General features: G+C 31.5%; 5 protein-coding genes across 5 annotated transcripts in view; all 5 read left to right on the top strand.

Annotated features, from left to right (window-relative positions):
• Positions 1 to 4450: 4450 nt before the first annotated feature.
• Positions 4451 to 6653, top strand: HELRODRAFT_171246 (hypothetical protein; the record flags this gene model as incomplete). Its single annotated transcript, XM_009017983.1, has 3 exons — positions 4451 to 4676; positions 4764 to 5509; positions 5727 to 6653. 3 exons carry the CDS (start codon positions 4451 to 4453, stop codon positions 6651 to 6653), a joined length of 1899 nt encoding a protein of 632 aa, XP_009016231.1.
• Positions 6654 to 7819: 1166 nt separating this feature from the next.
• Positions 7820 to 10477, top strand: HELRODRAFT_111094 (hypothetical protein). Its single transcript, XM_009017982.1, has 3 exons — positions 7820 to 8106; positions 9041 to 9213; positions 9997 to 10477. Exons 1-3 carry the CDS (start codon positions 7841 to 7843, stop codon positions 10224 to 10226), a joined length of 669 nt encoding a protein of 222 aa, XP_009016230.1. The 5' UTR covers positions 7820 to 7840; the 3' UTR covers positions 10227 to 10477.
• A 3709-nt stretch (positions 10478 to 14186) lies between these two features.
• HELRODRAFT_77414 (hypothetical protein) lies at positions 14187 to 14774 on the top strand (the record flags this gene model as incomplete). The annotated part of the gene is made up of 1 exon (XM_009017981.1): positions 14187 to 14774. A coding segment is annotated over one exon (588 nt), but the record flags the coding sequence as incomplete, so codon positions are not given.
• Positions 14775 to 16481: 1707 nt separating this feature from the next.
• HELRODRAFT_171243 (hypothetical protein) lies at positions 16482 to 17099 on the top strand (the record flags this gene model as incomplete). The annotated part of the gene is made up of 1 exon (XM_009017980.1): positions 16482 to 17099. One exon carries the CDS (start codon positions 16482 to 16484, stop codon positions 17097 to 17099), a length of 618 nt encoding a protein of 205 aa, XP_009016228.1.
• A 1219-nt stretch (positions 17100 to 18318) lies between these two features.
• The window catches only part of HELRODRAFT_171242 (hypothetical protein), a gene marked incomplete at both ends in the record, with an annotated part of 11429 nt that continues 2776 nt past the window's right edge, over positions 18319 to 26971 (top strand). Inside the window, 15 exons of the mRNA XM_009017979.1 lie at positions 18319 to 18415; positions 19293 to 19405; positions 19832 to 19965; positions 20106 to 20270; positions 20466 to 20565; positions 21196 to 21289; positions 21607 to 21691; positions 21994 to 22039; positions 23158 to 23352; positions 23605 to 23691; positions 24013 to 24135; positions 24909 to 25077; positions 25407 to 26009; positions 26375 to 26565; positions 26742 to 26959. Coding sequence (XP_009016227.1) covers positions 18319 to 18415; positions 19293 to 19405; positions 19832 to 19965; positions 20106 to 20270; positions 20466 to 20565; positions 21196 to 21289; positions 21607 to 21691; positions 21994 to 22039; positions 23158 to 23352; positions 23605 to 23691; positions 24013 to 24135; positions 24909 to 25077; positions 25407 to 26009; positions 26375 to 26565; positions 26742 to 26959 — 2420 coding nt within the window. The remainder of the gene's footprint in view (positions 18416 to 19292; positions 19406 to 19831; positions 19966 to 20105; positions 20271 to 20465; positions 20566 to 21195; positions 21290 to 21606; positions 21692 to 21993; positions 22040 to 23157; positions 23353 to 23604; positions 23692 to 24012; positions 24136 to 24908; positions 25078 to 25406; positions 26010 to 26374; positions 26566 to 26741; positions 26960 to 26971) is intronic.

The raw sequence follows: 26971 nt of genomic DNA, 5'->3' as shown, positions 1-26971 counted from the left end.
TAATGAGTATGTGCTAAAACGTAGCCTTAACTTACCTATTCATTACATTACGGCCTTAGCTTACCTAAAATTACAAAACTCAAGAGCCCAATTCATTGGCCTTTCGGCACCCACCCCACCACCTACGTAATGCCTTGGGCTCCAACATAATAATAACAATAATATAAAACTTATAATTAACCTACCTATCGATACACTCACAGCGTTTAAATTTACATTACAAGATTGTTCCTAGAATTACATTGTTGCCCTTAACAACCTATGAAATTAAATTACTCTCAACCTTAGTAATAATAAATTAGAATGTGTAATGAAAATAAAATTACGCTCAAATACTAACGTATGTGTATATGTATGTATTTGTGTGTGTGTAATACGCTGATGAGTGTAATGTGGGTGCAAGAAAAAATAGAAGCGATAAACTTACGCGCCCACCTATTCAACTACATTAGTGTTGGATGCTTCCTATATATTCTACCTACAATTAAAATTATGCCTAACCTACCTATATAGCTACTTAATGTAATTGTGTGTGTGTATGTGTGCGTGTATGCATTCTTACTTAATGTTAAATTACAGAGAAAAAAGAATTAAACGTATCCCAGCTAGGAATAAAACGTATCCCAGCCAGGCGTGTGTTCTTTGCCACTGAATGAACGAACGTGGCCTGATATCTTCCATGATGAACTCCTATGGAAGCCATAGCCTGAATGAAATGAATAAAATGAAAAAATCTTATTTATTTAATTAATTTAAATGAAAATAGAGAAACGAGCCGCAGTGAAACCCGCCAGCCAGAAAAGCCAGCCAACTGGCAAAAAAAGGAACCGCAAAAAAAACGTAAAACGAACCACAGCCAGGCGTGCATTCTTTGCCACTGAATGAACGAACGTAGCCTGGCATCACAACCATTCTGATCTTCCACGATGAACTCCTCTGGAAGCTTCAACCTGAATGAATGAACCTGAATGAACCTAAATGAACCTAAATAAATGGAAAAATCTTATTTATTTAATTAATTTAAATGAAAATAGAATAACGCAAAGAAGCCGATCGGTCGGCAAAGGAAAGAACCTCAAAAAAGGTATCTATATAGGATTTATGCTCTAAATAACTCTATATAACTCTATATAACCGCGCAAACTATATATAACCATTCAAACTGCCAAATTCAATCAATAAAAATTCCACTAAAACCAGAAACCACCGTGTACTTTGAAGGTATAGTGTAAAAAAAAAACAAAAAAAAACACAAAACAAAATACACACCACCAAGTAAGAGTAAAAGAATAGATGTCCCTAACCTACCGATGTAACTAAATTACCTTATGCCCTAGCCTACCTATATAATAAATTAATTTTTAATCTCACCTACCTATGTTTCATTAACTTAACTCAAGACTCATGAAGAAAGAGAAAAAGGAGCAAAACAGAACATAACATACTACCACAAAAAACAAACATAATGTATGTATGTATGTATGTATGAGCAACCGCTAAAGAACCCATCTAAAATTAAAAAAATACAAACATACAAGCCACAGACAAACATATATAGCAACGCAACTCTATATAAATCCATATAACTCTATATAATAAAATAAAAAATAAATAAATTAGATCAGGCAGACCGCTTCAAGCCTTAAGCGAGACAGAATGCCTGATCTGGTTTTCATGCTGTCTCAGCTCCTATTTATACTAGTTTCAACAATACATTCGCATCATTTCAATCATTCACATCAGTAAAAAACCTTTTTAATGTATGTAGTACACTATTATACAGTCTTAACAACAATGCTAACCGTACTAAATTGACGTCAACGATCGAACGCCTTCGAAACTTTCTGGTTGGCTGGTTGAATCTGCTATATTGCTTTTTATATAAACATATAAACATTTAATCTTATTAATTATTTGTATACATGGATTCTAGTTAATGCACACACACACACACACACACACACACACACACACACACACACACACACACACACATATATATATATATATAAATTCATTATAAAAGCAGCAGTAATCAATGCTACATATGTGCGCACGCAGTTCAAATTTTTCTGAGAGAATTCCAAATTGTTTGAGACCACACCTATCTTAACATCCAATTTCAAGACGAGCCAAGCCAAGCTGAGCCAATATGCGTAGATTTATAAGCGCCTTTATATTAAACTTTTGCTCGCTTTATATACGAATATCCCAATATAACAAATTTCCATCCTATTTTAAAAATTTTCATTGATGCTTTTTAATCAGTCAGGTCAAAAGCATCATCATCGATATCGCGGTGAAATCAAATTGAAAATTTTTTAATACTTGTTGATAAAAGTAAAATATACATACATATATATATACATACATATATATATATATATATATATATATTTATATATATATATAATTTTCCGAGAGAATTCAAAATAATTTGAAACTACACATAACACAATTGTACAATTTGAATACAATATTATACATGTATTATAACTACGTATATATATATATATATGTATATATATATATATATATATATATGTATATATATATATATATGTATATATTTCTTTATTTAGTTTTGCCTGCGTATGATATTTGGTTAAATTTATTTGATAGGAATTGAATACAACCTTTATTCAGGCTGATCAACTACCATCTAGTGAAATAACTACTGTTAACATGACGTCATTTCCCCCAACGATTTCTCAACGATATACCCATCCTATTTTATAAATTTTATTTGATGTTTTTTAATTAGTCAGGTCACAATCATCATCTTCTTCGATATCGCAATGAAATCAAATTGAGAATTTTTTAAATTAAAAAAAAGTATCTTTGTTCATTTTATGATACTATTTTGTTCAATAAGATACTGTTTGATACATAAAACTTGAATAAATATAACACTCACTTTCAACGGTCGAACATGGAGCTTACTTCTGGAGGGGAGATGGAGGGTGATTTTTTATGGTTCGAGTCATAAGTTACGATAGTATATTTACTAATTACGGAATATTGCTTTTATTTAAAATGTTAAAATTTTATTTTTTTAAATTGTTATTCAATATGGTAATTAATTACTTTTATTTGGTATAAATTTAAACAAATAAAATCGACATTACCGAAAATAATTAAAAGTTACAAAAATTGGGATTCTTTGCATATCCCTGCTTCAACCCATAAGAAAGTGTTGTATAATGGTAAATAGGCCTCCCCTTGGGCCAGAACACACTCAATCATCAACCAATAAGATTAATAAATTTGTCAGCATCATTGGCATACATATTTTGAACCAAATTAAATAGCAACTTAATTATAACCTTATATTACAGCTTTATTTATCCGTACTTATCATGCTGTAACATTATATGGGGAAACTCTCCAGCTTACTTGATCAGTCGTTTGTTCAAAATTCAGAAAAGATTTGTTAGAATATTTTATAAACTCAAAAACAGAGACCATGTCATTCATCTATTTCCAGTGAATAAGATTTTGACAATGAAACAACCCTTCGCATATTATGCCTTTATTTTTGTTTTCAAATTTCTTCACAACAAACTACCAGCATATTTTAAAAACTGCCTGAGCTTCTTGAACATCAGAACGACACGCCATTTATGTTTTCAATTCTTTATGTTTCAGTCAAATTTGTTGTTCGCTGGACCTAAGCTGTGGGTCAATACCATTCCTTGCAACATAAAGAACATATTGCTAACATTGTTTTGTTTAGAAAAAGTTATTTGAGTTTTTATCAACAATTGACCCACCTTAGAATCATATAATAAATATATGGTTCGATCTAATTATCATATTAATTGAATTTCATATATCGAGATATTGCATAATTTTGTTGCCGCCTTTTTATGTTGATTTACTCTTTAAATTTCATTTCACTGTTTTGGTTGCATTTTGTCAAAAGACACATAATAACTAATTATTACTTAACATAATAGTTCTGACGTATATTTAATTTTCCTCTTCTCTTATTTTTCCCTTTACTGAAGTGACACGGGGGCCTATACAAGTTATTTTTTTTATTTAGTCTCCGAAGACCGTAGATTGCTATTTTTTTTATTGTGCAGTATTTTGGTTTTGAATAAATTAATAAATCAAATATATACATTTATTTATATATATTAATACATTATTATTTATTACAAGAGTGAAACTTCTTCACACGATATACACTTTTAAATTCTTGTGATTGAATAAAATTTCTTTGCTCAAAGATCCTACAATTACTACGGAACACTTTTACATGAAATATGTAATAATAGTAAATAATTTTCAATCTATTCTACTGTATATATGTAAATGATTCACACGTATATTCCAAGTGGCGTTTTCGATTTTTCAATGCATCCATCCCTAACTTCCGCTTAGCTTTTGTTATTGTTTGGATTGCTTATTTAGATTTAAGTTCGCTTACACATTTTAGTTTAAGATGGTCGGCGGCGTTTTGTTTTACGAGTTCGAGTACGAACTGCCAGAGAATTTTGCGGAGAAATATTTATCTGCCGAGAATATATTTGAAGAATTTCCCAGCGTCGAAGACAACGGTCAGATCGAAAATGAACAAGATGTTGTTAATAATGTTAGGATTACAACCAAGTGCCATAAAATTTTGTTTCAAAAGAATCCTGATTCAAAACCGAAATTAATCATCAAAAGTAAGTTTCGCATCCTGTTGTTTCATCTATAATTTTTTAATATAATTTTTAAAACATTTGTTAATATATTAATTTTAAAATTTTTAGTTTTTGCTGATAAAAATCTCCCGAAATTGTCCGATACTTCGACTCAGACCAGAGCAAAAGAAACACGCAATGAGCGCATACAAACGCACCAGCCTGATTTGGTGTCTTGCAGAATTCAAACAGAGATAAATGTACAAAACTGCCGAACCCAAACACCAATTGTCTCATTGAATAACACAGAAGTTCAGACAGATGAATGCAGAGTGCACCAAGCATTTTCAGATGCAGAAGTGGCAACAGATTACAATTTAAGCACTCAAGTTGATTCATTTTCACTTGCAATTGCAGAAGTAAAGGATTCTGTATGTCAAGCAACATGTGAAATGGTTGAGAATTGTTGTCAAAATGTTGTGTCCATGGAAGATATTGATGCCCAAACTGAATTGGCAGTTAGCGAATCAGAATCGCAAACAGAAATTAAAAGTTTTGTGGAAACTCACATACAGACGCTGTTTAGCATGTCGCAGGAAGTTTGCACTGGATCGCAGGCCACGACTGAAACTAATGAACAGTTATCTCAAACAGAAATAGAAATAAAAGAAAACATTACTCAAACTGATGCAAGTTATTTCCACTTGGTCGACTCAGAAATTCAAGCCACTGTGTTGTCCTTTCCAAATGATTCACAAACAGAACTGAATGTAAATGAGCAATCAACATCTACTGATTGCAACATATCGACCCAACGACAGACTGCCATCCAGACATTTATTGAACTGAACACACAGTCTCAACAGACTGATTCAGTTGGTGTTTATGTTGCACTAGATACAGTTTCTGTATGTTTTTATATTCTTTTTTTTTCTAGAAAAACAATTCTCTATTTTTTCTCTGTAACTTAAAAATTTCTATTGTCTTTCGAAATATAGTTATAATAAAAATGAATGCCTAATTTACTTATTGAATTATTTGAATTTTTTACTGTTAAGTTGCATTGATATATTTGTTGCTTACAATGTGCAGGTTAGTCAGAATGCAGATCAAACAATCAGCTCAACTCACAACATATCAGCCAATGAATCAACTTACTTGGATACTTCGTGTGATGCTAGCAGCCTACCCAACCAAACTTTGATGGCCAGTATAACCAAAGACGATTCAATGCAGTCAACAACAAATCGCAAACTAGTTGATAACATTTCACAAACAGACCCTGTTACAATCATAATTGGTGATGCAAGCTTCTTGGTGCAAAAGTTGAAGAGTTCTGCTGTGAGCTCATCGAAAGTGACAACATCAGGTAATGAAATTGAAATAGAATTGAGTGCCGATACGGTTGAAGAACCAAAAGAAGATAAGAATCAGATTCCAGCTAAACCAGCAAAGCCAGTTGAAGTTAAGTCTGATAGCGCTCAGATGCCCAAGTTGATGCCCATGAGAACAGGAGGAGTAAGAATGAGGATGCCCGTATCAATGCCCAATCCTCCCAACAAGCCACCAGCTCCATGTTTTCTTGTTGCTCCAACACCAGCACAGCAACCCAAACCTAAGCAGCCAGTCAAGATAGCAAATGATGTTTTCAGCTGTCCATTCTGTTCATTGAACTTCATTGAGTCACCAGCTCTGTACGAGCACCTGAGCCAAGCACATGAGTCAGACCTGCAAAGTAAGTGGAAGAAGTCGCAAGGTAGGGAGGGCAAGACAATCATTCCAAAGCATCTGCAAACACCAAAAAATCCAAACAACAAAAAGTCAGCTGTCAACAAATCAAATTCCAGTCTGACAGTTGAAGAATCTGACGATTCTGATGTTAGTTTTGTGATGAGTGGCTCGAAGCGAAAGAGAGGAGGCATATCCAGTTCATCTAGAAAACAAGCACGGATTAAAAATGAAGATGACGAAGATGACGAGGAGGAGAGTGTAGCTGTTGTTAATGCCAAAAAGAAGTAGTCAGTAACAGAATAATAATTGAGCAATTAATTTGTATTTATACAAACACAGTCTATGGACGTGTGTGCAGCTTGTTAAGCAGTTTCAACAGCATCGACTATGGATTGTCTCATCTGTTTATAAATATTTGTTGCATGTTGTCTGATTTATACTTATTATTTTTTATTATTATTGAGACGTCTAAAATTGTTTGTGCATGCATATATACAAAGTATGTCTATTTAAAATGGTTGGTTTTTAATTTTTTAAATGAAGTACAGTTGTTTATAAATTTATTTTAAGATTATTCACTATGTATGTATATATATATATATATATATATATATATATATATATATACATTTTTTAAACATATGCGTATTAATATATTTCTATACGTATACATGTACAGTTTTAGACGTTGATATTTTCCGCTAACCATCAAGTCAATAACTTAATAACTTTTTGTTTATTTTTCCTTAAAAGAGTTTCCAATATTAGTTTTCGTTGTGTTTGCTCTTTCGTTTTGAACAGTTTTGAAGTATCGGCCCTGAACTGTATTGAAATAACGCATTAATGACTTGTACTCGCTTATAAAACTTAAAACTAGTGATGTAAATATACATGGTTATACTAAATTGCAAATTTTATTTTGATATAAATATTTTTAAATTATAATTGACTGTAAATTCCATGTACGAATGATTCCTGAGAAGCTAAGAGGTGAAGTAGATGCCGGACCTACACTGCGCTTGGTTTCGTTGGAATAGATGGTAATAGGTATATATCCATGGGTAATACCTAAGACGAATTGTTCCATGCCTTGAGAAAAAAGATAGAAAACTTGATTAATCTGTGAATAGCAGAAATGTAAATTAGAGAAACATAAGAGAAACTTTGGACGGACTGACTGAGATAGAAGTTAATGGGTGTAAGTCAGTTTAGGTACGATCAGATGAAAAGAGATAGTGTAAAAAGCAACGGGTTTAGAATTTAACGGTGTTTGATAAAAGTAATTAATAACTCAATAATTAAATTGGGAAAAATTACAAAAAAAATCAATCGATTCAGTGATATCGACAATATTCTAACCTTTTTTTAAAAAACAAATCTAGTTTTGTATTTGATAAAGTTTAAAGAACTTTCCATCACTATAAAATGGAAAGAAAGTGAAACTTAAACAAACCCGCGTTATTAAAATCCGTAACATGAATGGAATTCTGTCTCTCAAAAAAGTGTTAGGACTTCTGCTGACGTCATGCACAACATATATTATTATTAAAAAACTATTGCCATATTATGTTCGTAATAAATCTTTAAAAAAGTCCAAAAACGATGAAAAAATTCTCAAAGTTTTGTTTTTTCCTGATCCGAAGCCGACGTGTGCATTGAAATTCGCTAGCAGGAATGGATGCACCAGAGCGAGATGCAACTTATCCCATGAGCCATCATTCGCCTCTGCTCAACTTCTCAGGTACCAGTCTGCAGTGAGTCTGTCTCAAACTTTGATGTTCTTTGGATTGTTGTAAAGTAAAGAAAGTAATGTAATTATTTATTTTTATAAGTAGTAAAGTAAAGTTTAAAAGTTAAGCTACTTTTTTCTTATTTTTGTCCTTTTTTAGATAGATTATTATCATATATATATATATATATATATATATATTTACAATATTCTATAAATTCTACCGAATGTTTGGCGTTAATGTTGGTAATAGACCATAATTTTTACAATATTCTATACTAAGTTATATAATAGGATTTAAATAATAAAACTTGAAATTATCAACCATGTTTGGTTTGTGTATCTGTATTTGTGTTGTATTATAATTATATTATTATTTGTGAGTTCAAATTTTAAAACAGTTGTGTTGTAGTTTTTGAAAATTCACTTTAGTTTATTTTATATGTATGTCTTTTTTTATTTTATTACTTTTTTAGTATTGACAAGGTTTTTTGGCTGAAAATTTTTAGAAAATAAAAAGTAAGATTAATCAATAATCTTGCACTTTTTTTGGCAAAAGTTTTTTAAAGCTGTTGTAACTTTACTTAGTTCATGCTCACTAACTATAAATATCTTTAATTTAAATTAAAAGTTAAATTAATTATTTTTCCCCTTCAGAACTGAATTTCATTATTGTATATTTTCATAAAAAAAACGTTAACATAAATATCAATAACAGAGATTATTTTTTACTAGATTTAACAGCCTTAATTTTTTAATGGATTATTTTCCTGTCAAGTGTTTTAGAAATTATTTTATAATACTTTGATACTTCTCAGTTAAGTTAAGCCTAAGTTTTAATTAAAAAATTTTCATTTTTAATATAAAAATATTCTTACAAATTATAAACTAGCATGGTATTAATTCAATACTATGCAAGTTTATTACTGACTTCATGAATGTGCAGTTGCCTGTTTAGGACCAAGCATCAGCTGGATGTCTGCATTTATGTATTTACGGCCATTGAGCTTGGAGATTTAGTGATCAATCTTCACAGGAGTGGTGTGAACGTTCGCGTGATCACCGACGATGAGCAAGTCGATGCATCTTCGTCACAAATTGACAGGCTCAGGCAGGCTGGTTAGTTATCAAATGAAATAATTATTATGAATTTTAGTTTTTAAATGATGATTTTTATTAGGTTATTTAGAACTAAAAACAAACTCATTTTTTATTAAAAAATTTTTATGTTAAACAATTTTTTAACAAACAAACTTTTATGGATGGCAGATATTTTCTATTAAAATATTTTTTATGTCAAATAATTGCTGACTCAATGTTTCTTAGTTCTATTTGTAATATTTTTTTATTATACTAGGTACAGTCTCAAAAATGAATAATTATTAAATTAAATAAATTGTTTTATATAGTTCCATATAAAAATTTTTGTAATTTCAACTGCTGTTTCAATGTGTTATTTGTTTAAGAGCCCACTCATATTTATTTTTTTGAACTTGTTTTCTAAAACAACATTTTATTAACTTTGCTGATATAAATTTCAAAATTAGCAAACTTCATCATCGTCATCATCTTTTCACTCACTTGCATCATCATCACTCATCATCATCAGGGTTTCTAATAAATTATTTCCAGTGTTAATATGAACGCTACTGGCATATAGATATTCAGCTTATATTTAGATTTTAAATTTTGTAGGTTCAAGATTAGCAATTTCACATACTCCATGAAATCTTTCACTATATCTTACAACTAATGTTTTGTATGTAACGTGGGCAACATTCTTTAGTTATCTTTCATTAGCCAGACTAGATTTTGATTATTTTTCCAAATTGAACACAATTCCACTTAACTGTAATGATTGCTTGCAAATGCACGAACGAAATTGAACATGTATAACTGCAGGCATACAAGCACGGCATGATGCCTCTTCCTATTTGATGCACCACAAATTTGCCATCGTTGACAAAAAGTTGCTCATCAACGGATCGTTCAATTGGACGTTAACAGCAACAACTGGCAACAACGAGAACCTCATGATAACCAACGATTCGGAGTTCGTTGATAAGTTCTCAGAAGAATTTGAAAAATTATGGAATCTGTTTGATCCAAAGTTGTTTAACGCAACAACATAACAGTTCCATTTTCGTTTTGACGTTTAAAAAATAATTTTTAATGAAGAATATATAAGCATTTGAGCTTTCTGCAATTTCTTTTCAATTTGTTTGTAAAGATATCACAAAATATTAAATTATTGAAGTTTGGATATTTTTTAATTTTCTGCATTCCACTCAGCTTACTACTGAAATTTCAGATTGTCAAGTTAATGTGTGTTATTGGTTCATGTTTTCAAAAGTGTAATATTTAACTAATATGGAAATTTTACAAAAATTCAAAGCTATTCTTTCTTCTAACGTATTAGGCAAATAATAACAGCTAACACTGTAATGAAGCTGTAACGAAGTGTTTCAGGCATAAATCAAAGCAGATAAAATTTTGGCAAGTTACTAACTGCTGCTTTTTTAAGTCATGTTGAACAAAGTAAATACTTTGTAATCAAGAATACCAACATATTCACTTAACCAAACTATTTAAAGTTACTTGCGGGAATACATAAATTTTCACAAAGTGAATACTGTAACAAAGCGTTTGAAACTATATATATTGAAAATTCTCTGCAATATCTTGAAACTTTTCAGTGTTTCATCTACTGTTTAAATATATTGGTTTTGACAAGAATTTTTCTAAATTTAAAAACTAAATATAATTTATTTGGATCATGCCTGGAAATAAGGTTTATTTCGGTTTAGAATCGTTTGATAGTTACAAACTATCCCTACCTTGCTCCAGCAAACAGGAGATCAAGGAGGAAATTCTTTCCACGTTTGACACACGATGAAACATTCGTTATGGATCATTCAGCTGAATCAAATGAAAAAGCACATCGGAAGGATTATATACTGAATGACACCTTTGTGGTTCCTACAAATGTTGAAAAGTGCAAAAGGAGTTCAAACACTGGCAATTAAGATGGAACATTTGTCGTTGGAACGAAACGAGAAACAGATCTTCCCGTTAAAAAAACTTTTGTGGTTCACAAAGCTCTTGTGCCTAATCCGATATTGGAGCAGACAGGAACGTTGAATGATCCCTCCTTAGATGACCTCTCCATGTTTTGTCATCATGGATCGTTCACTGAACAATGCAACAACAAAGACGCAGAGGAGCACATCTGAACAAAGTTCAAAACAAGTTCTTTCCTGTTAAGAAACCCATATGAACAATTTGTTGAAAAAGAAATTTTAAGAAAAATTTTATTTAATTTTTTCAACGTAGTTATCTTTTCTTGAGATTTTTGTGTAAAAAAATTACTTAGAAAAATGGCTTGAAATTGTTAACAACAAAAAAATAAAATCTTTATAATTATAATGGCTAAAATTGTTAACTGAAACAATTCATAGTTAACTGAACACCAGTGAAGCCCGGTCTGCACTTCATATTAATGTTTATTTTTAAGGGAATAATGGTAATAATCAGTTAGTGTTTACTTTGAACTGTAATTTCCTTGCAAATATTAAAAAGTAAAACAATTGCTCTGACGTAGATCTTTAATCATAATTTTTTTAAACTTGGCAATCTTTTTTGCTTGTTCGATTTTTAACAAGTTTCGCTCATGAAACTCATATTTTAATATTTCATGCAAAATTTACCTTAATTTTGTTGTGTTTGGTTGAAATAGTTTCCAGTCCAAATTTTTATAAGTTTAGGTATTTTGTTCATTTTACTATTAACCTTAGCAAAATTATCAATTAAGCGTCCCCTCACCCACGCCTCTGGTAATGAAGGATATTTTGCAAACGTTTAAATTGATTCAATTTGAACCTAGAAATCCCATCCAACAGTTTACTAATTTATTCACCATGACTGAAAACATATATACATACCATCAGCATACGCGTGCCCATGAAACCCGTACGAATTAATATTAAGAACATCAACAGAATATATATCTTTGTCTATATATATATGTTAGTGAAGTTTGGTGTAGTTCTATAAACATATTTTATTGAAATCGATCGCTGCGATCACATTGTTCAATTTTTCATAATTCTTTTATGATTTTTTAATAACTTTTTATCAATAAAGTTCAATAAATTCAGTAGATTTTCTAAAGTCATGTTAAGTGATTTGATTCGACGAACCCGACGCAAACTTACGTCATCATCAGGATTGAATTAAATGTGGATTGTGTAGCTTATATAATAATGATTATTTTGGTTAATAAAGGATTTTTTATTGGTCTCTTTGGTGTGTTATTTGGCTGACCATTTGGGTTGGCAAGCTAAATAATGACTTTACTTGCTTGTTTATAGTAGGCTCTTTGTCTCTGATGTACAATGCTTCCAAGATCTGAAATTTTCTTGTGTTGTTTATGCTATCTATAATCTTTGTACTTTTAACAAAGTCTTCTCTTTCTATTAACCTTTTTTGGGTCTGTTCTGTGTGCATTGCTGGTTCTCCGTTGTTATGGCGACATGTAAGTCTTCTCGTAGTGGTCATCCCAATGTATGTTTGAAAGCTGTAACCTGTCACCCCAATATAAATTGTTGAACTCGATCGAATTTACCAGGTTCTTCCTTTAATCCACTTTTCCACTCACGTTTGGATTACTGCAAAAGTTTGTTCCATGGATTACGAGAAAAGTCCACTGCGACGCTACGATCATTTCATAATCGTGCGGTCAAGATTGTTGTAGGTGATTTTCAATTTGATCATGCGTCACAGATCCTGAAATAACTCCATAGGCTGACTGTCGAAAAACATATAACATATCAAGTCTGAAATTTGCACTTCGATATTCAAGATTATTAACTGCTTGGCACTATTCAGTTAAAAATGGTATCGAGGTCCTGCAGTTTGAAATGGACTCCAAGACCATATGCGTGATCCAACTTTGAACTATTTAACATTTAAGAATATGCTGAAAATTTATTTGTTTTAACTGCAATAATTTGTTTTTAAATTAAACTTTGATTATAAATGTTCCGTTTTTGTTTTTACATATGTATAGTGTGCATGTGTCTATAGATCTGTACTTTTAAGTTCGACTTTTAATGTAGTTATATTTGTTGAAACTGAGCTTAGGAAAGTGCTTCTGAGATTTTTTAAATTTTATTTTGCACTTTTAAAGTGTTGATAATAATATTTGTGCATATATATGTATTGTTTATTATATATATATATATATATATAAATATATATATATTAATATATATATATAAATTTGTCGACCTGCTCACACCTAGTGCGTTCGACCGTACCTGATTATATGATATATATACTATGTACGTACATACAGTATATGGACAAGCGTGATATGTCTTGCATGATATAAAATAATATCAACTGTGTGCTTTTAATAGCTCAAATAGAAATTTCCCACTTTCTATTTCGATTCCTTTTGGTGATCTTTGTAATGAGGAGTTGAAATAAATTTTTCTTCGATTACCTTGTTAAATCCTCAAATTATTTTGAAATTTTTGAATACGCAACTAGGTATTTAAAAAATCAGGCGATGCAAGCATAATGACTGACAGGTACGGGTTGGGTGTTGTCTCTGGTTGGAGAAGCGATCAAGACTTGTGTGCAAGTTAGGCGATAATTGATTTTTTTTCTATCCGTGAACTAAAATGCGGAAAAAAGTCTAAAACAATCATTGGTTTTATGATGATCTTTTAATATTTTGATATGGTTTTTATAAAACTTTTCACTTGCGAAACTGTGAATAAATCAAATTTATATCGAGTATGGTATTTTAATTTTTCAAAATAACTAGAATTTTTATATATATTGAATATTTCAATGAGTTTTTTTTAATAAAACCTAGCTTATTTAATATCAAGCATATGATAGTAATTTTTATTTTTATAAAAAATATTGACAACTATGTATCTGAAAAACTAATTAAAGGAATTTCTAAAGTTTTTCAAAATATGTACTTGCCTAACTTTTTAATTTTAAATTAAAAGCTATCCAATTAGACCAGGGATTTTAGTAAAACGAGTAATTGTAATAAGGCAACAATAAATAATAAAATTGATTTTTTCATAACAGGATACAGTCAAGATGACTTGCAAATGTTGTTAGAGCTAGCCGTAAACTTCATAGGCAAGATTAGACACGCGTCATGTTTATATCTTTATCGCAATAAAAGAAGAGAACATTTCGAAAGAGTGGAACAGTTTCATGGGAACGTGTTGAAGCCAACCTTGAAGGACCACTCAGGCGATCAAAGATCTCCAATCAACGGGAAAATTTATGGTTCCTTTTTCACGGCCAACGTGCAGCTTGGAAGCGCCTCTGGTGAACCATTTCGTAAATCTCCATTCGGAGATACTCGCTTATTGTTGCCCGTGCAATATTTTATTGACAAGAACAGTTGGCGCACAAATTTATATTTTGCTGACTTTTACTGCTTACACCACGAACATCACTACGTTACTTTAGTTGTTACTCAGAAATATTCCGAAGTTGATATGTTTTGCTGGAGACATCTGGTTAATTTGAATGTCAGGAGCAATCCTTTTTTATTCTACAATAGTCGCAGAGGGTTTCAAGTTGTAGATATGAAATATTTGACTGTGGAAGTTTATTACACGCACGAGGTCAATTATTTGGTTTAATAACTATTTCTCAAATTTTGAAGTAAATAATTGTATATGTGTATTTTAGATTTCGTTGAATGACGCTTTTTTGAACGGTGGATTCATGATGTACAATATTCCCACTATGGGCAAAGGATACGTCGCACATGGAGGTTATCCCAAAAGAAAATGTTGTCCATTGTGTAACATCAACACGAAAAACATGAACGAGCTGATTAGAAAACTGAAAAACTCACAATCGTCGTCGCAATCATCCTTGTCCTTTCCTCCACCATTCAGCCTTGTTGTAATCGCCAGTTTATTGCTCAACAACAAATTGTTCAACACTTAAAAAACTTGCGCGCAACTGCCCCATCTGCTTGAAGTTATTTTTAATTTTGACAAACTTGCCATTACTTAAATTTGTGATACATTTTGAAAAAAAATATATTCGAATTATTTTCAATTGATTCACGTCCAAATGTAAATGATTGCTCTAGCTAGCAATTAGTTAGGATAAAACTGTTAAATTTTTTGCTAAAGAAGCTTTAGTAGCCAAACGAGCCAAACACTGTAACGTGAAATGCTTTTTATTTGTAACAAAATGCAAAAAATTAAGAGTACCGGTAATACTGTACTACGTTTAATTATACTTTTACTTGGTTGTTTTTTTTTCATAATTCATTACAGGTGTGTGGTGATAGTTTCCTGTGTGGCGTTACCTGGATGCAGTAGAAAGAAATCGCAATTGTCGCGTTTATATTAAAAAATTTGTTTAAGTTTGTTTATTCATAGTCTTATCCTGGTTAACTCTGATTGGCTTAGTTTTAGCGTTCGTGTGGCCAAAAATGAATTTGCGATACAAAAATTAAGTGTAACGCGCGTTCATTTTTGATAGTGAGTGTTTCTTTTACTTAATTTCTTTTTTCAATTTGTAAAAAAAATTATAATGGTTTGAAAATATGCATAGTTATATAATAAAAAAATCATAGTTTTACGTTACATGAGCCTCGATGTAAATAGAAATATAATTGCTGCAAAGTGCAAGTTTATTTTTGAAGAATCTTCATCCGGTTGGATGCCTGACTCCGACCATTTTGTGCATTCACCGTACGTTCGTTCAGTTATGTCGGGCCATCAATGGCGTAACTGTTACAATAAGCAGTAAACTGTTTAAAACTTGTTACCGTACTCATCGCTGGTGATGTCATGAATACTTTTGAAGACATCGGTATCTATGTGTAGTTCAAATGACGAATATTATTTCCGATTATTTAAAAATAAAAAAAGTCACGTTCCCATGTTCCTTTTAGTTTTTCTATCAGGATCAATGAGCGAAACCGAATATTACAATTTTCTATTACAAATTTCAAAATTTGATTGATTTAATTTTATTAATTAAATGGAAATAGATGAAATATTGGCAAGTTTAAAATTACTGCTTTTTGAAGTTACCGATAGGTTGAACAAAGTCTCAAATTAAGCAACTGATCTGAATCGATCGATTAATCTAATCAACTTATTTAAAGTTAATCACGTGAATACACAAATTTTTAGCAAAGTGAATATAATATTTAACAAAGCGCCTGTTTTGTCTAAAACTATATATTAGTCAGATTCTCTGCTATATCTAGAAACATTCAAAAATATTTAATCTACCGTTTGAATTATATCATGACTGAAATATATTTGCTTCGAAAAGAATTTTTCTAAATTAAAAAACTAAATAAAATTTATTTTGAGATCATGTCTGGAAATAAGATTTATTTCGGTTTAGAATCGTTCGATAGTTACAAACTATCCCTACCTTGCTCCAGCAAACAGGAGACCAAGAAATTCTTTCCAGGTTTGATACACGATGAAACATTCGTTATGGACCATCCCAGTCAATCAAACGCAGAAGCATATCGGAAAGATCATAAAATAAATGACACTTTTCTAGTTCCTACAAATGTTGAAAAGTGCAAAAGGAGTTCAAACACTGGCAATCAAGATGGAACATTTGTCGTTGGGACGAAACGAGAAACAGTTCTTCCCGTTGAAAAAACTTTTCTGGTTCACAAAGCTCTTGTGCCTAATCCGATGTTGCGAGATGAACAACCAGTACCACACAACGTTCTGATAACTCGATCAAGTTCCAGAAATAATTTATTGGAGCTGACAGGAACGTTGAATGATCCCTCCTTAGATGACCTCTCCATGTTATGTCATCATGGATCGTTTATAGAACAGAAACAATGGAAAGATGAGGATGACAGAGCATCAAATTGTAATAATGTTCAAAAAAACAAAAATGTTCCTGTTAGGAACGTACATAAGAATAAGGGTGGAAACAGGAACATTTTATTGAAGAAAAAATTTTGAGACAGATTTTTTTATATTTTTCAGTTTTTAATGATTTTACTTTTTTGGTTTTTCGTAGGTTTCACCATTTTATTAAAATGCATCTAATTAATGAAAGTTTTGAATTTTTCAAAAAAAAAATTATTGGTGAACTTTCATAGCTAGGGTAGTATATTATTTATAATGAAAAATTCATATAACGTAAATAAGAACTTGCATGTTTTGGATGAATATTCTTTTCCGAGGCTCCCGGTTTATAAAAAATTTTGACAGTTGTGAAATGCCGCTTGTATAAATATACCTTAGGTATATAAGCGGTATGGATATTTATTTTATACATATATCAATGACAAGCTGCGTTATTTTATTTTAGATGTTTCATAAACAATAATTGTATAAATTTATTATTTTTTTTCATCCTCGTGACGTAAAACAAAGAAAAAACAAATTTTTACCTACTCCTCTGACTACTTCACCATTACTTACAAAGTTCAGAGCGGATCTCGAGACCCATCTCATTGTTAAATTTGTTGAGGAGCGCTGTTGAACATCGCGGAAATCGTCCTTTTTAAATTGATTGATCAATTGATCGATTGATTGATTGATTGATTGATTGATTGATTGATTGATTGATTGATTGGTTGATTGGTTGGTTGGTTGGTTGGTTGGTTGGTTGGTTGATTGGTTGGTTGGTTGGTTGATTGGTTGGTTGGTTGGTTTGTTGGTTGATTTGTTGGTTGATTGATTGTTTGGTTGGTTGATTGATTTATTGATTGATTAATTGATTTATTTCAATTCAATGAAGAAATCCTTAAAAAAAGATCACCCAATCTTCCAAAGTACTTGATGCATGTGAAAGGCAGGTTAATTTTGTTTTATTAGATAGATATTTTGTCTTTTTTTGCTGAATCGGGTACAATATATATATATATATATATATATATATATATATATATATATGAAATATATGAAATATAACATATTATATTAAATTTTTACATACATATAGATGGGCATATAACTATATTAAATATAAATGTTAAATAATCCCTTCCTATATATATTTTTTCTACTTGTTATAGCGCACCTGCGTTTCCATGGAGCTTGAAGCTATGTATGTATGTGTAATAATCCGAATCCACCTTGCTTTCGATTTGCATTTGAGGGTTAAAAAAATTCTAAACATTAATAATAATGCCTTCTTCAAATGATACACATTTTTATTTTAAAATTTTATAAAATGTCCGATATAGAAACAGTTGATTCAGATAATAACAGTAATAATAATAATAATAATTGTTCTCGTTGTGGTTCTTCAAATGAAGCTGATGTTGAAGGTGAATTGCTGGATGAGTTGCTTCACCGCCTCAGATTGGAAAACAACGATCATTATTTAATCAGACGGTTTATCTTTGTAGATTTGTCTTAACTTGAGCCAAATTTGAATATTCCATAATCTTCCTACTAAATTTATTACACTTTTAATTTAAAATTCATTACTAATTTGAAATTTTACATGAGTAGCTAGCTATCTAAAAAAATTAAAATTTAATTTAATAACAAAAATTTATTAACTCCCAACCTGAATAACACTTTAATTACTTGTTGTTCAAACAGTTAAATATAAAATGAATTCAATCTAAAAATATAAAACCACAAAGCTATCGTGTTCTATATTTTATTTGAATGAAATAAATTTTAAAATAATTTTTTTGAATATAATTCTATTATGATCTTGAAATAACAAAAATAATAACTGTAAATAAATGGAAATTTTCAAACTTAAACTGCTCCAATTATGAAACATTGCAAATGTAGGTCAAGTGCATCTTCACCTTACAAGAAAAAACTTCCTGGCTCTCTCAGGTTTGTTTTTGGTTGAGATTTCATTTTTGCATCATTGGTCCTCTGCAGTTGGTTCATCAATTTGGTCATAAATAATGAGAAAATATTTTTTCTTGTTTTGTATGTAGTCAGCCTGGGAACACAAAGTTATCCAGTTTTGATTATTCAGTAATTTATTTTGCAGGTCCACTTTGAACAGGCCAAGTAGTTCTAAATCATGCTATTCAGGTTAAAAATTGTTTTCTCTTTCAAAAAAATGTCAATTTTTAAATAATTGTTTTACTAATTCTGTTGCAGTTTTTTCAAGTTTTTAAATTTTTGAAAAAATATTTTTTGTTGTGAATAAATAAATATGTTGCACTACTTCAGTTGCAAGTTCGCTGAAATCATTGTGCAGTCAGACAGGTGGCTTGTCTGCAGTGGCCTACAAAAATGGGACTCATCAGAGGAGTGTGAGAGTTGTGGCTCACAATTTGCAATCAGTTGGCTCTCCTTTTTTTATTTGTTTTGAAACATTTTTTTGTTCCTCTATATGCTACCTCTTTTATTTGTTGGTGTTTTGAGATGATTCCAGTTAAATTAGACATATCTAAGTAGTAAAAATAATTTTTTTTAAATAAAATACATTTTATTATTATATAATTTAGGTCATTTGTTCATTACTTAATTTACATTGCAATAACTGATAGACAAAAAATATAAAAATGTATGATAGTTTTGATGATGATGATGAGGATGATGGGGATGATAATAATGATGATGATGATTATGATGATGAAGGAGACAATGGTGGTGATGGTGTGGTACAATTATTACATTTGTATTAGATAATGATGTAATGCACTGACCATAGATAAGGACTGCTATCCAGACAATAGAAAGTTAATCTTTGAATGTATACTTTTCAGTTTTTGGACAAATGTACAACGAAGCTAGATCTATGTTCAGCAGCTAGAAGATTATTTAATAGGGATGGTTCCGAAATATTCCATCCTGATGACGTTCTGGACAGAAATCATGTCTTTGTGTCTTGTGGGGAGAAGTTTGTTGATCCAGATTTGGAATATAAATGTGACTGCTTGTGTGGGACATGATTTATTAATTGTTATTATTAACATTATTATTAATTTTATTAATTATTATTTTTAAATTATTGTTATTATTTTGTTATTTTATTAATAGTTTCATATACACGAATGAAGAAGCATCAAGAGATGATTTTTTAACTTCCTTGCCAGACTACCTGAACGCTAAAATGTCGTCAACATGGACGGCCAATGGATTGGTCTGGGGTGAAAAGTTCAAGAGGAAAAAAATTAAGATGGCCAAAATGTCGAAAAGATTGAGGTAAGTTCGGATGGTGGTTGTGGTGGTGGTGGTTGTAGCGGTGGAAGATGTGGGTCGTGATGCGTTTGTGATGTTTGTAATAACAGCAATGGTAGTTACTATAGCGGTAACGATAACTGTACGATTATATTGATGTAATGGTAGTTACGACGATTAACTTCAAATGAAACAATTCTTGGAAACCCACGTGATCAGACGTCTGTTGGAGCCGCCAAAGAAAAGATTTCTTCTGTTTGAGAACGGATCGAGTGAAAATTCGGTAGAGGTGGCTGTGCATCTGAATGCTGTGGACGAGGTTTGTATCTAAGTGAGTGAGTGAGTGAGTGAGTGAGTGAGTGAGTGAGTGAGTGAGTGAGTGAGTGAGTGAGTGAGTGAGTGAGTGAGTGAGTGAGTGAGTGAGTGAGTGAGTGAGTGAGTGAGTGAGTGAGTGAGTGAGTGAGTGAGTGAGTACTGTCCGGTTTGTACACCTGCAACAGTTTGTGTCATCATTACATCATAGTTATCTGTTTTTAATTTGTTGTCTATCTTTCAGTCTGTTTTTACCCATCTTTCCAACAGTTTTAAGATTTTAATCTTCAGACTTGTATGTTCAACCTTTTTCCTATATCTTATTAGTGTTTTAATACTTTTCTGGACAACTATAACAACAAATTGTTACTGTTGTCAGACCAATTTTGAAAATGTGGTTGATTCAAGTATAAATTTGAGTGATAATAACTAGAATTGCCAACCAAACTAGAAATATGCCCTGTATACCCATAAAAATGCCCCTTTCTTGTTGTTATGATCTTGCTACAGTCTTTGTAGCAGGGAGGTTTAAGTATATATAAAATAACATGTAAGTAGCTCTGCGTTTGTCAGAGCTGCGTTTTAAAGTATAGAAATGTTATCTGACGACACGACGATGTTGAAACGACACTGACAGTTGTTGGATGTGGCCACCACAAAGTTGGAACTGAACAGTAGAGCCAGGCTGCTCTTTGACTGGAATGGAATGCAAGTTGATGACTTGAACAACGGTTGTCTCTTCTTCTCCTTCTTTAGCAATCATTTATGGTGCTAATAAATAGTGATGAATACTATTAGTTTGTTATTATACTAATTATAGTCAATTTGATACTTTTGGTTTTAATTATTTGTTTATTAGTTCTTATAAAATAATACGTATTACATTATTATTACCTACGATCCGGCTATGTGTAATTGCATTGCTCGCTGCAGGTTATTGCTTTTACGTTTTGCGTTATTTCTTGCATTAAAATATTCAATAATAAACTTGTAAACGATGTTTGTTTGGAGTAAAGGATGATGATAGGTGCCTAACATCGACAAACAGTGCGGTGGCATGGTCCATGTGGGGTGTCCAGGGGTGAGGGCTTCAGTCCAAGGGGGGTCTTCACTTTTTTGAGTGTTTTCGTGAGGTACGTTGGTGTTGAGTCATTTCATTGTTCCATTTAACGAAATATTATATTTAATTATAATTCAATATAATATTTCGTTTCATTATTATTATTGTTTGTGACAAAATATATTAAATATATGATATGTACATATTTTTATTGATTTTGGAAATGTTTTTTTCTTAATTTCTTTTAACATTATAAACATATGTCAAATATTTTATCTTCGTTACTGCGTTCGATGTTAAACTTTGTTGAAACTTTTCAATTATTCCTTTGATACATTGAAAATAAATGTTATCGTGTTAAATGTTTGATCTCAGATTTTTGAAGTTGAAGCTGAAGAACAGGATGAAATATCAACATCAGGTCCTTATGGTTGTGTTGTAAAGTTCTTCAAAACAATAACTTACTTTTGTTATGTAGTTTTTCTTACATTTATACTATATTGTTTGTGGAGGTTTATTTTGTTGTATAATAGTTACTAAAGATATAAACTGACTTACGGTGATTTAAATATGATATTGTACAAACTGTTGTGCAAACCAATTTAGTGGACCGCCAAACACTGAACGAGAATATTTCAAATGGAACAAAAAGCATGAGTTAACAAATTATTTGGCAAGTTTGTGCGTTCACACTGTCGAAACGAATAACTTCTCACTGGGATGAACACGCAAATGATCTTCCTCTATGAATATTTGAACTTTATTACCGAACCTGAGACGTGTTTACAAACGTTCTATGGCAACCCTGAAACATGCACGCGGAGATTGATTGAAACTTTCCGAGCTAACATACAAACATGAAATGCCCACACGCAAAAAGGATAATGTTTGCCATGTTTTTTGTCGATGTCTGCAAGCTTTTTAATTTTTGGAGTTTCAAGCATTTTTGGTTTGAGTAAACAAAATGAATTGATAACTTTTTTGGTTTCGCGTGTAGGAGTTGGGCATACAATTTCAGGCTTAGATTTCATTGTTTCCAATGAAAAATGTTGACGAAACTGCAGCCTGTGGATCGTCTTATAGAAATGAATTGTTGTGCGAGTCAAAATCGTTGCAGGGTCTTTAATGATAGGCTGATTTTTGACTCTTTCTAAATTGAAAGTTTTATATGCATTCGTTATTTGAGGGTTAAAAATGTAAGTTATGTTTTTGAAAATTGTATTTTTTCGAGATCACTCCTTGGCCTTTGAAATATTTTTTCCAGTATCACATTGTATGAGTTTTAATCAAGCTGATATCCAAATTCAACCAAAATGAGAAATGAGCTAAAATTCAACTTGAGCATCAATTCTCATACGAACTTTGTTGAGAAGTCTGGTTAGAATTGAACAACAAAATGTTTAATATAATATATAAAAATATTGATATTTCGGGAAAGGAGGGCTTCAAACTCCCTGTCAGTTTATAACTTCCGATGTGTTACCGATTGTATCTTTTAATTCGCGTACTTTTGAAATGAATGCATTACCCACTTATCAGATATTAGCAGCCAAATCAGAAGAAACGAAGCATTGTACGGAGATAACTTCACTGCTGTCCATGTCAACGAGGGAGTTGGACGAAGAGCTGAGGTCTGTCAGTGGTGAGGGGCGAGACATCAGGGATGTTCTCGATCAACTGAACGAACAGATGAACAAGTTGATGAAAGATTATTCCAACGAATCCGTATGTAACGTATTTTTACTTGCTATCACTTTATAGATTGATTTGTTTTTTTTTATGTTACATCTATTAAACAAATAAGCCTGTCTAATAAATAAAAAAGTTATGCAATTTTTTTATTGAACTAAGAATGTTTATTCTTTTATTAAATCAGCCAATAATTATTTTTAATCACTTTTTTCTGTTTTAATTTTTATTAACATGTGTTTTTGAATCAGCGTATATCATTTGAATGTAATAATTTTCTTGAATTAATGAGTTCAGAAGGAAGGCAGCGGTTACAAGCTGAAGCACATCAAGGAAATACAGTCCGACAGCAAACTCATTGGCACCAAGGGATTGAGATTGAAGGTAGTTGTTGCACATAGTTGTAATTTAATATAATATTTGTTGACTCCATATTCAGTTTATTATTTATTTAATTTTTCAAACATTTATTCAAATTAATGAAAAACGGTTAATAAATACCAAAATATGTTAATCCTATGTCGGTTCTTAAGTGACGTTGATAGGGCTTTGTTAAATAAAAGAGGGTGCTAGGTACTGCTGTTCATTGGTGTTCTAAACAGTTATTCAAATCGAATGTTCCAAATACAAAGTTATAATAAAATCCAATTTAATATATTTTTATTTTTATATTTAAATAATCTCCCTCTGCCCATGCAACTGAAGGTATACAGCAACAACAGCAACAAAGCAGTCCTAACAACAGTCTATTTCAACATGCAACAAGCGCAGAGATCAGTAAACCAGGCAGACAGCAGATCAAACGTTGCTCAACAATTAATGGCCATGGTACTGGATTTGCTTGCAATCATCATTCACCCTTTCAACCAAGTCTTGCAATCATCACTCACACTTCCACCCAAGTTTTTCGATCATCATCCTCGTCTTTGTATTCATCAACAATCAACGTTTTACCACACGTAATGTCAACTAGAGTAGTTTTGAAATTTCTACATAATCACCTGGAAGCTCCAAATAAGTTTTTTTAAATGCACTAGCACGTAAAATGTTGTTTGTAAAAAATGCGGAAAAAAGTTCATCTCAATTATAATAATGAAGATCATTTTTAACTTATGATTTAGTGTTGAAAAGCAGTTTTTATAACGATTCATTTCAAATTAATCATATTCCTTGCAAAGTTTTTGGTCAACAAAAGAAAAAACGTTAACTATTTGTAAAAATGGAAAATTGCGCTGGTTAATTTTTTAAGAAATTTTCACGACGGAATGTTATTTAATGGAATTGATATATAATAAGTGTAGAAATGTACAGAATACGCCGCTTATGTCAATGATGTTATTGTTTTCAACTTTTTACCTTCAATACTTCAATATGGTTATAATGATCTTCATCGTCAACATCATGCACATGCTCCTTATAACATTTTATAACATCCCAGTCGCCGGCCGCTAATCATTTCTAACATATCGTGATCTTCAAACGTTTGGAATCATTCGTTATATATTCTGTCAAATAGTGTTTTTTTACATTTTATATCTCTAATAAAAATCAGAAACATCAAATCAATTGTCTACATTTATGAACAACTGAACTAACCACAGCTGCTTGACAGGGTAAGCGAAGTGTTGAACATGAACCCCCACTACCAAGGAACGTCAAGAGTCAAGTGTTTGTACGATGAGGGAGGCGAGCCGGTGAGGCGGGTTGAAGACCTCACCTACGATCAGTGCTTATATCTCTCCATTGTTCAGCCCGTACTCGCTAACAGCTGTTTGTTCATCTTTGAGAAATTTATTTTTTGGTTATTTTAAAAGAAGATGATATCGTTAGAAGTTGTAACAAGACACTGGTGTTGTTGTTGTAAAGAACTGTTGTTTTATGATCACGATATAAGTAATCTTTGTAAATAGTTTGACTCTATGTGTCAAGATATAAAAAGTACATATTAACCAGCGTGTTTGTTGCATTGTTATTTTTTGAATCGATTACACTATTGGTTGAATCAATTTTACGATGATTGTACGTTGGATGTAATTAATTTAATTGAATTATCCCATGTAGAGTTGAGTTAATTAGACTCTTGATTGATGACGCAACAGGTCCGCTGGTGTTGCAGGTCGTTGTTCGCAAGTCTCAGCGGACGAGTGGAGAAGAGGTTGCCGACGCTGGCAGTCGTGATAAAAATCAAAATAATAATAAAACCAGACGAAATAAGAAGAATAACAATAATAATAATAATCCTGATAACAGTGTGAATAAGAAAAAGAGGAAGAATAATGTTAATAATGATGTTGATGATTATGACGATGGTGAGTTCGATGATGACAAGGATGGTGCTATTAATAAAAATGATGAGGAGCATGAGGAAGAAGAGGATGCAGGAAATGATGCTGCTGCTGCAACTAATCGCGGTGAAGATGTTGAGGATGGTAACAGAAATGTGGTAAAAGATGGTGATGGAGATGATAGGGGTGACAATAGTGATGATGATTGTGGTAATGATGATAGTAATGTTTATGATGGTGATGGTCATTTAGTGGCGTACGATGTAACAGTTGGCTGCAAGATTGAAAGTAGAAACAACCATGATAATGACTCAAATAACATCAGCAAAACATGGAACCACGATAACACTTTGAATTACAAGCCTTCCAAACAGAACTTCAATCAGAGAAGCTATGTTGATCAAACTGGAGGTGATGGTGTGTTAATTGAGAACCAGTTGTGGCAAATACATAAGGTTCCGATCGGAGTTTTTGTGTCTTTTTTTTATAGAAGTTCAATAATTTAAGTTTAATTGGTGTCACAGATTGGAAATTATTGTTTGATTTTTCTTATCTTATTAGTACATGATTTTTTATCGTGATATTATTATGATTTTATAACTATATGATATATCATTATATTATTATGATATTATATGATGTTATATTATATGATGTTATATTACATGATATGATATCATATGATATGATATATGATAGTATATTATAGCAGTACGTTATGTTATGTTGGAAGTTAATTTTTTAATTGTTTTTGAAGGATGGAACGATAACTTCATGTTTAGCGATTAACTTGATGCTAGTGGCAACAAATCAAAAAGTTGCCTTCTCATTCCAACACAAAGACAACACTGTTGACGTTGAGGGGCTGTTGGTCAAAGTTGGAAACAACATTAGCAACAATGGCAGCAGTAATTGTGTGGATTATTTTAAGTGGTCTGTCGATGATAATGATTCTGGTTTCATCACATTAAAGGTTTCGTGCTTCGTAATCGTCATTTTGTAATGAAAATATGCTATTTTTTCATAATTTCTTTCATTAATAACAAAATCTATATCGTTGTGTTTCAGTTGAGTAATTTTGAAAAATCAATTTTATTCCGACATTGTTTCAAACTTTTTTCAACTTCGACTTGTTCAAAATTTGAAAAGGACAGGATCGATTCTTACCTGACACTGCTGGACAGAAGTTATGCACACACTCTGGACATTTCCTCAGATGGCAGTCGAAACAACTTCAATCATGACAACAGTGAAATGAAAGTAAACAAAGTAAATGTGAACAACAACAACAGCTACAACAACAACTACAACAACAACAATTACAACAACAACAACAATTACAACAACAACATCTGCAACGAGAAAGGGTGTTGTTTGTT

Source organism: Helobdella robusta (assembly GCF_000326865.2).
Source record: "Helobdella robusta unplaced genomic scaffold HELROscaffold_20, whole genome shotgun sequence".
Lineage (NCBI taxonomy): Eukaryota > Metazoa > Annelida > Clitellata > Rhynchobdellida > Glossiphoniidae > Helobdella > Helobdella robusta.
The sequence above is the reverse complement of the archived record's forward strand: the minus strand, read 5'-3'. Positions and strand labels throughout refer to the sequence as shown.

Excerpts from the sequence above, each read along its gene's own strand:
- HELRODRAFT_111094 (XM_009017982.1), top strand. The coding sequence starts at position 7,841 with ATGAATGGAATTCTGTCTCTCAAAAAAGTGTTAGGACTTCTGCTGACG. Across the intron at positions 8,107-9,040 it reads GCCTCTGCTCAACTTCTCAG|TTGCCTGTTTAGGACCAAGC; the intron begins GTACCAGTCTGC and ends ATGAATGTGCAG. Across the intron at positions 9,214-9,996 it reads TGACAGGCTCAGGCAGGCTG|GCATACAAGCACGGCATGAT; the intron begins GTTAGTTATCAA and ends GTATAACTGCAG.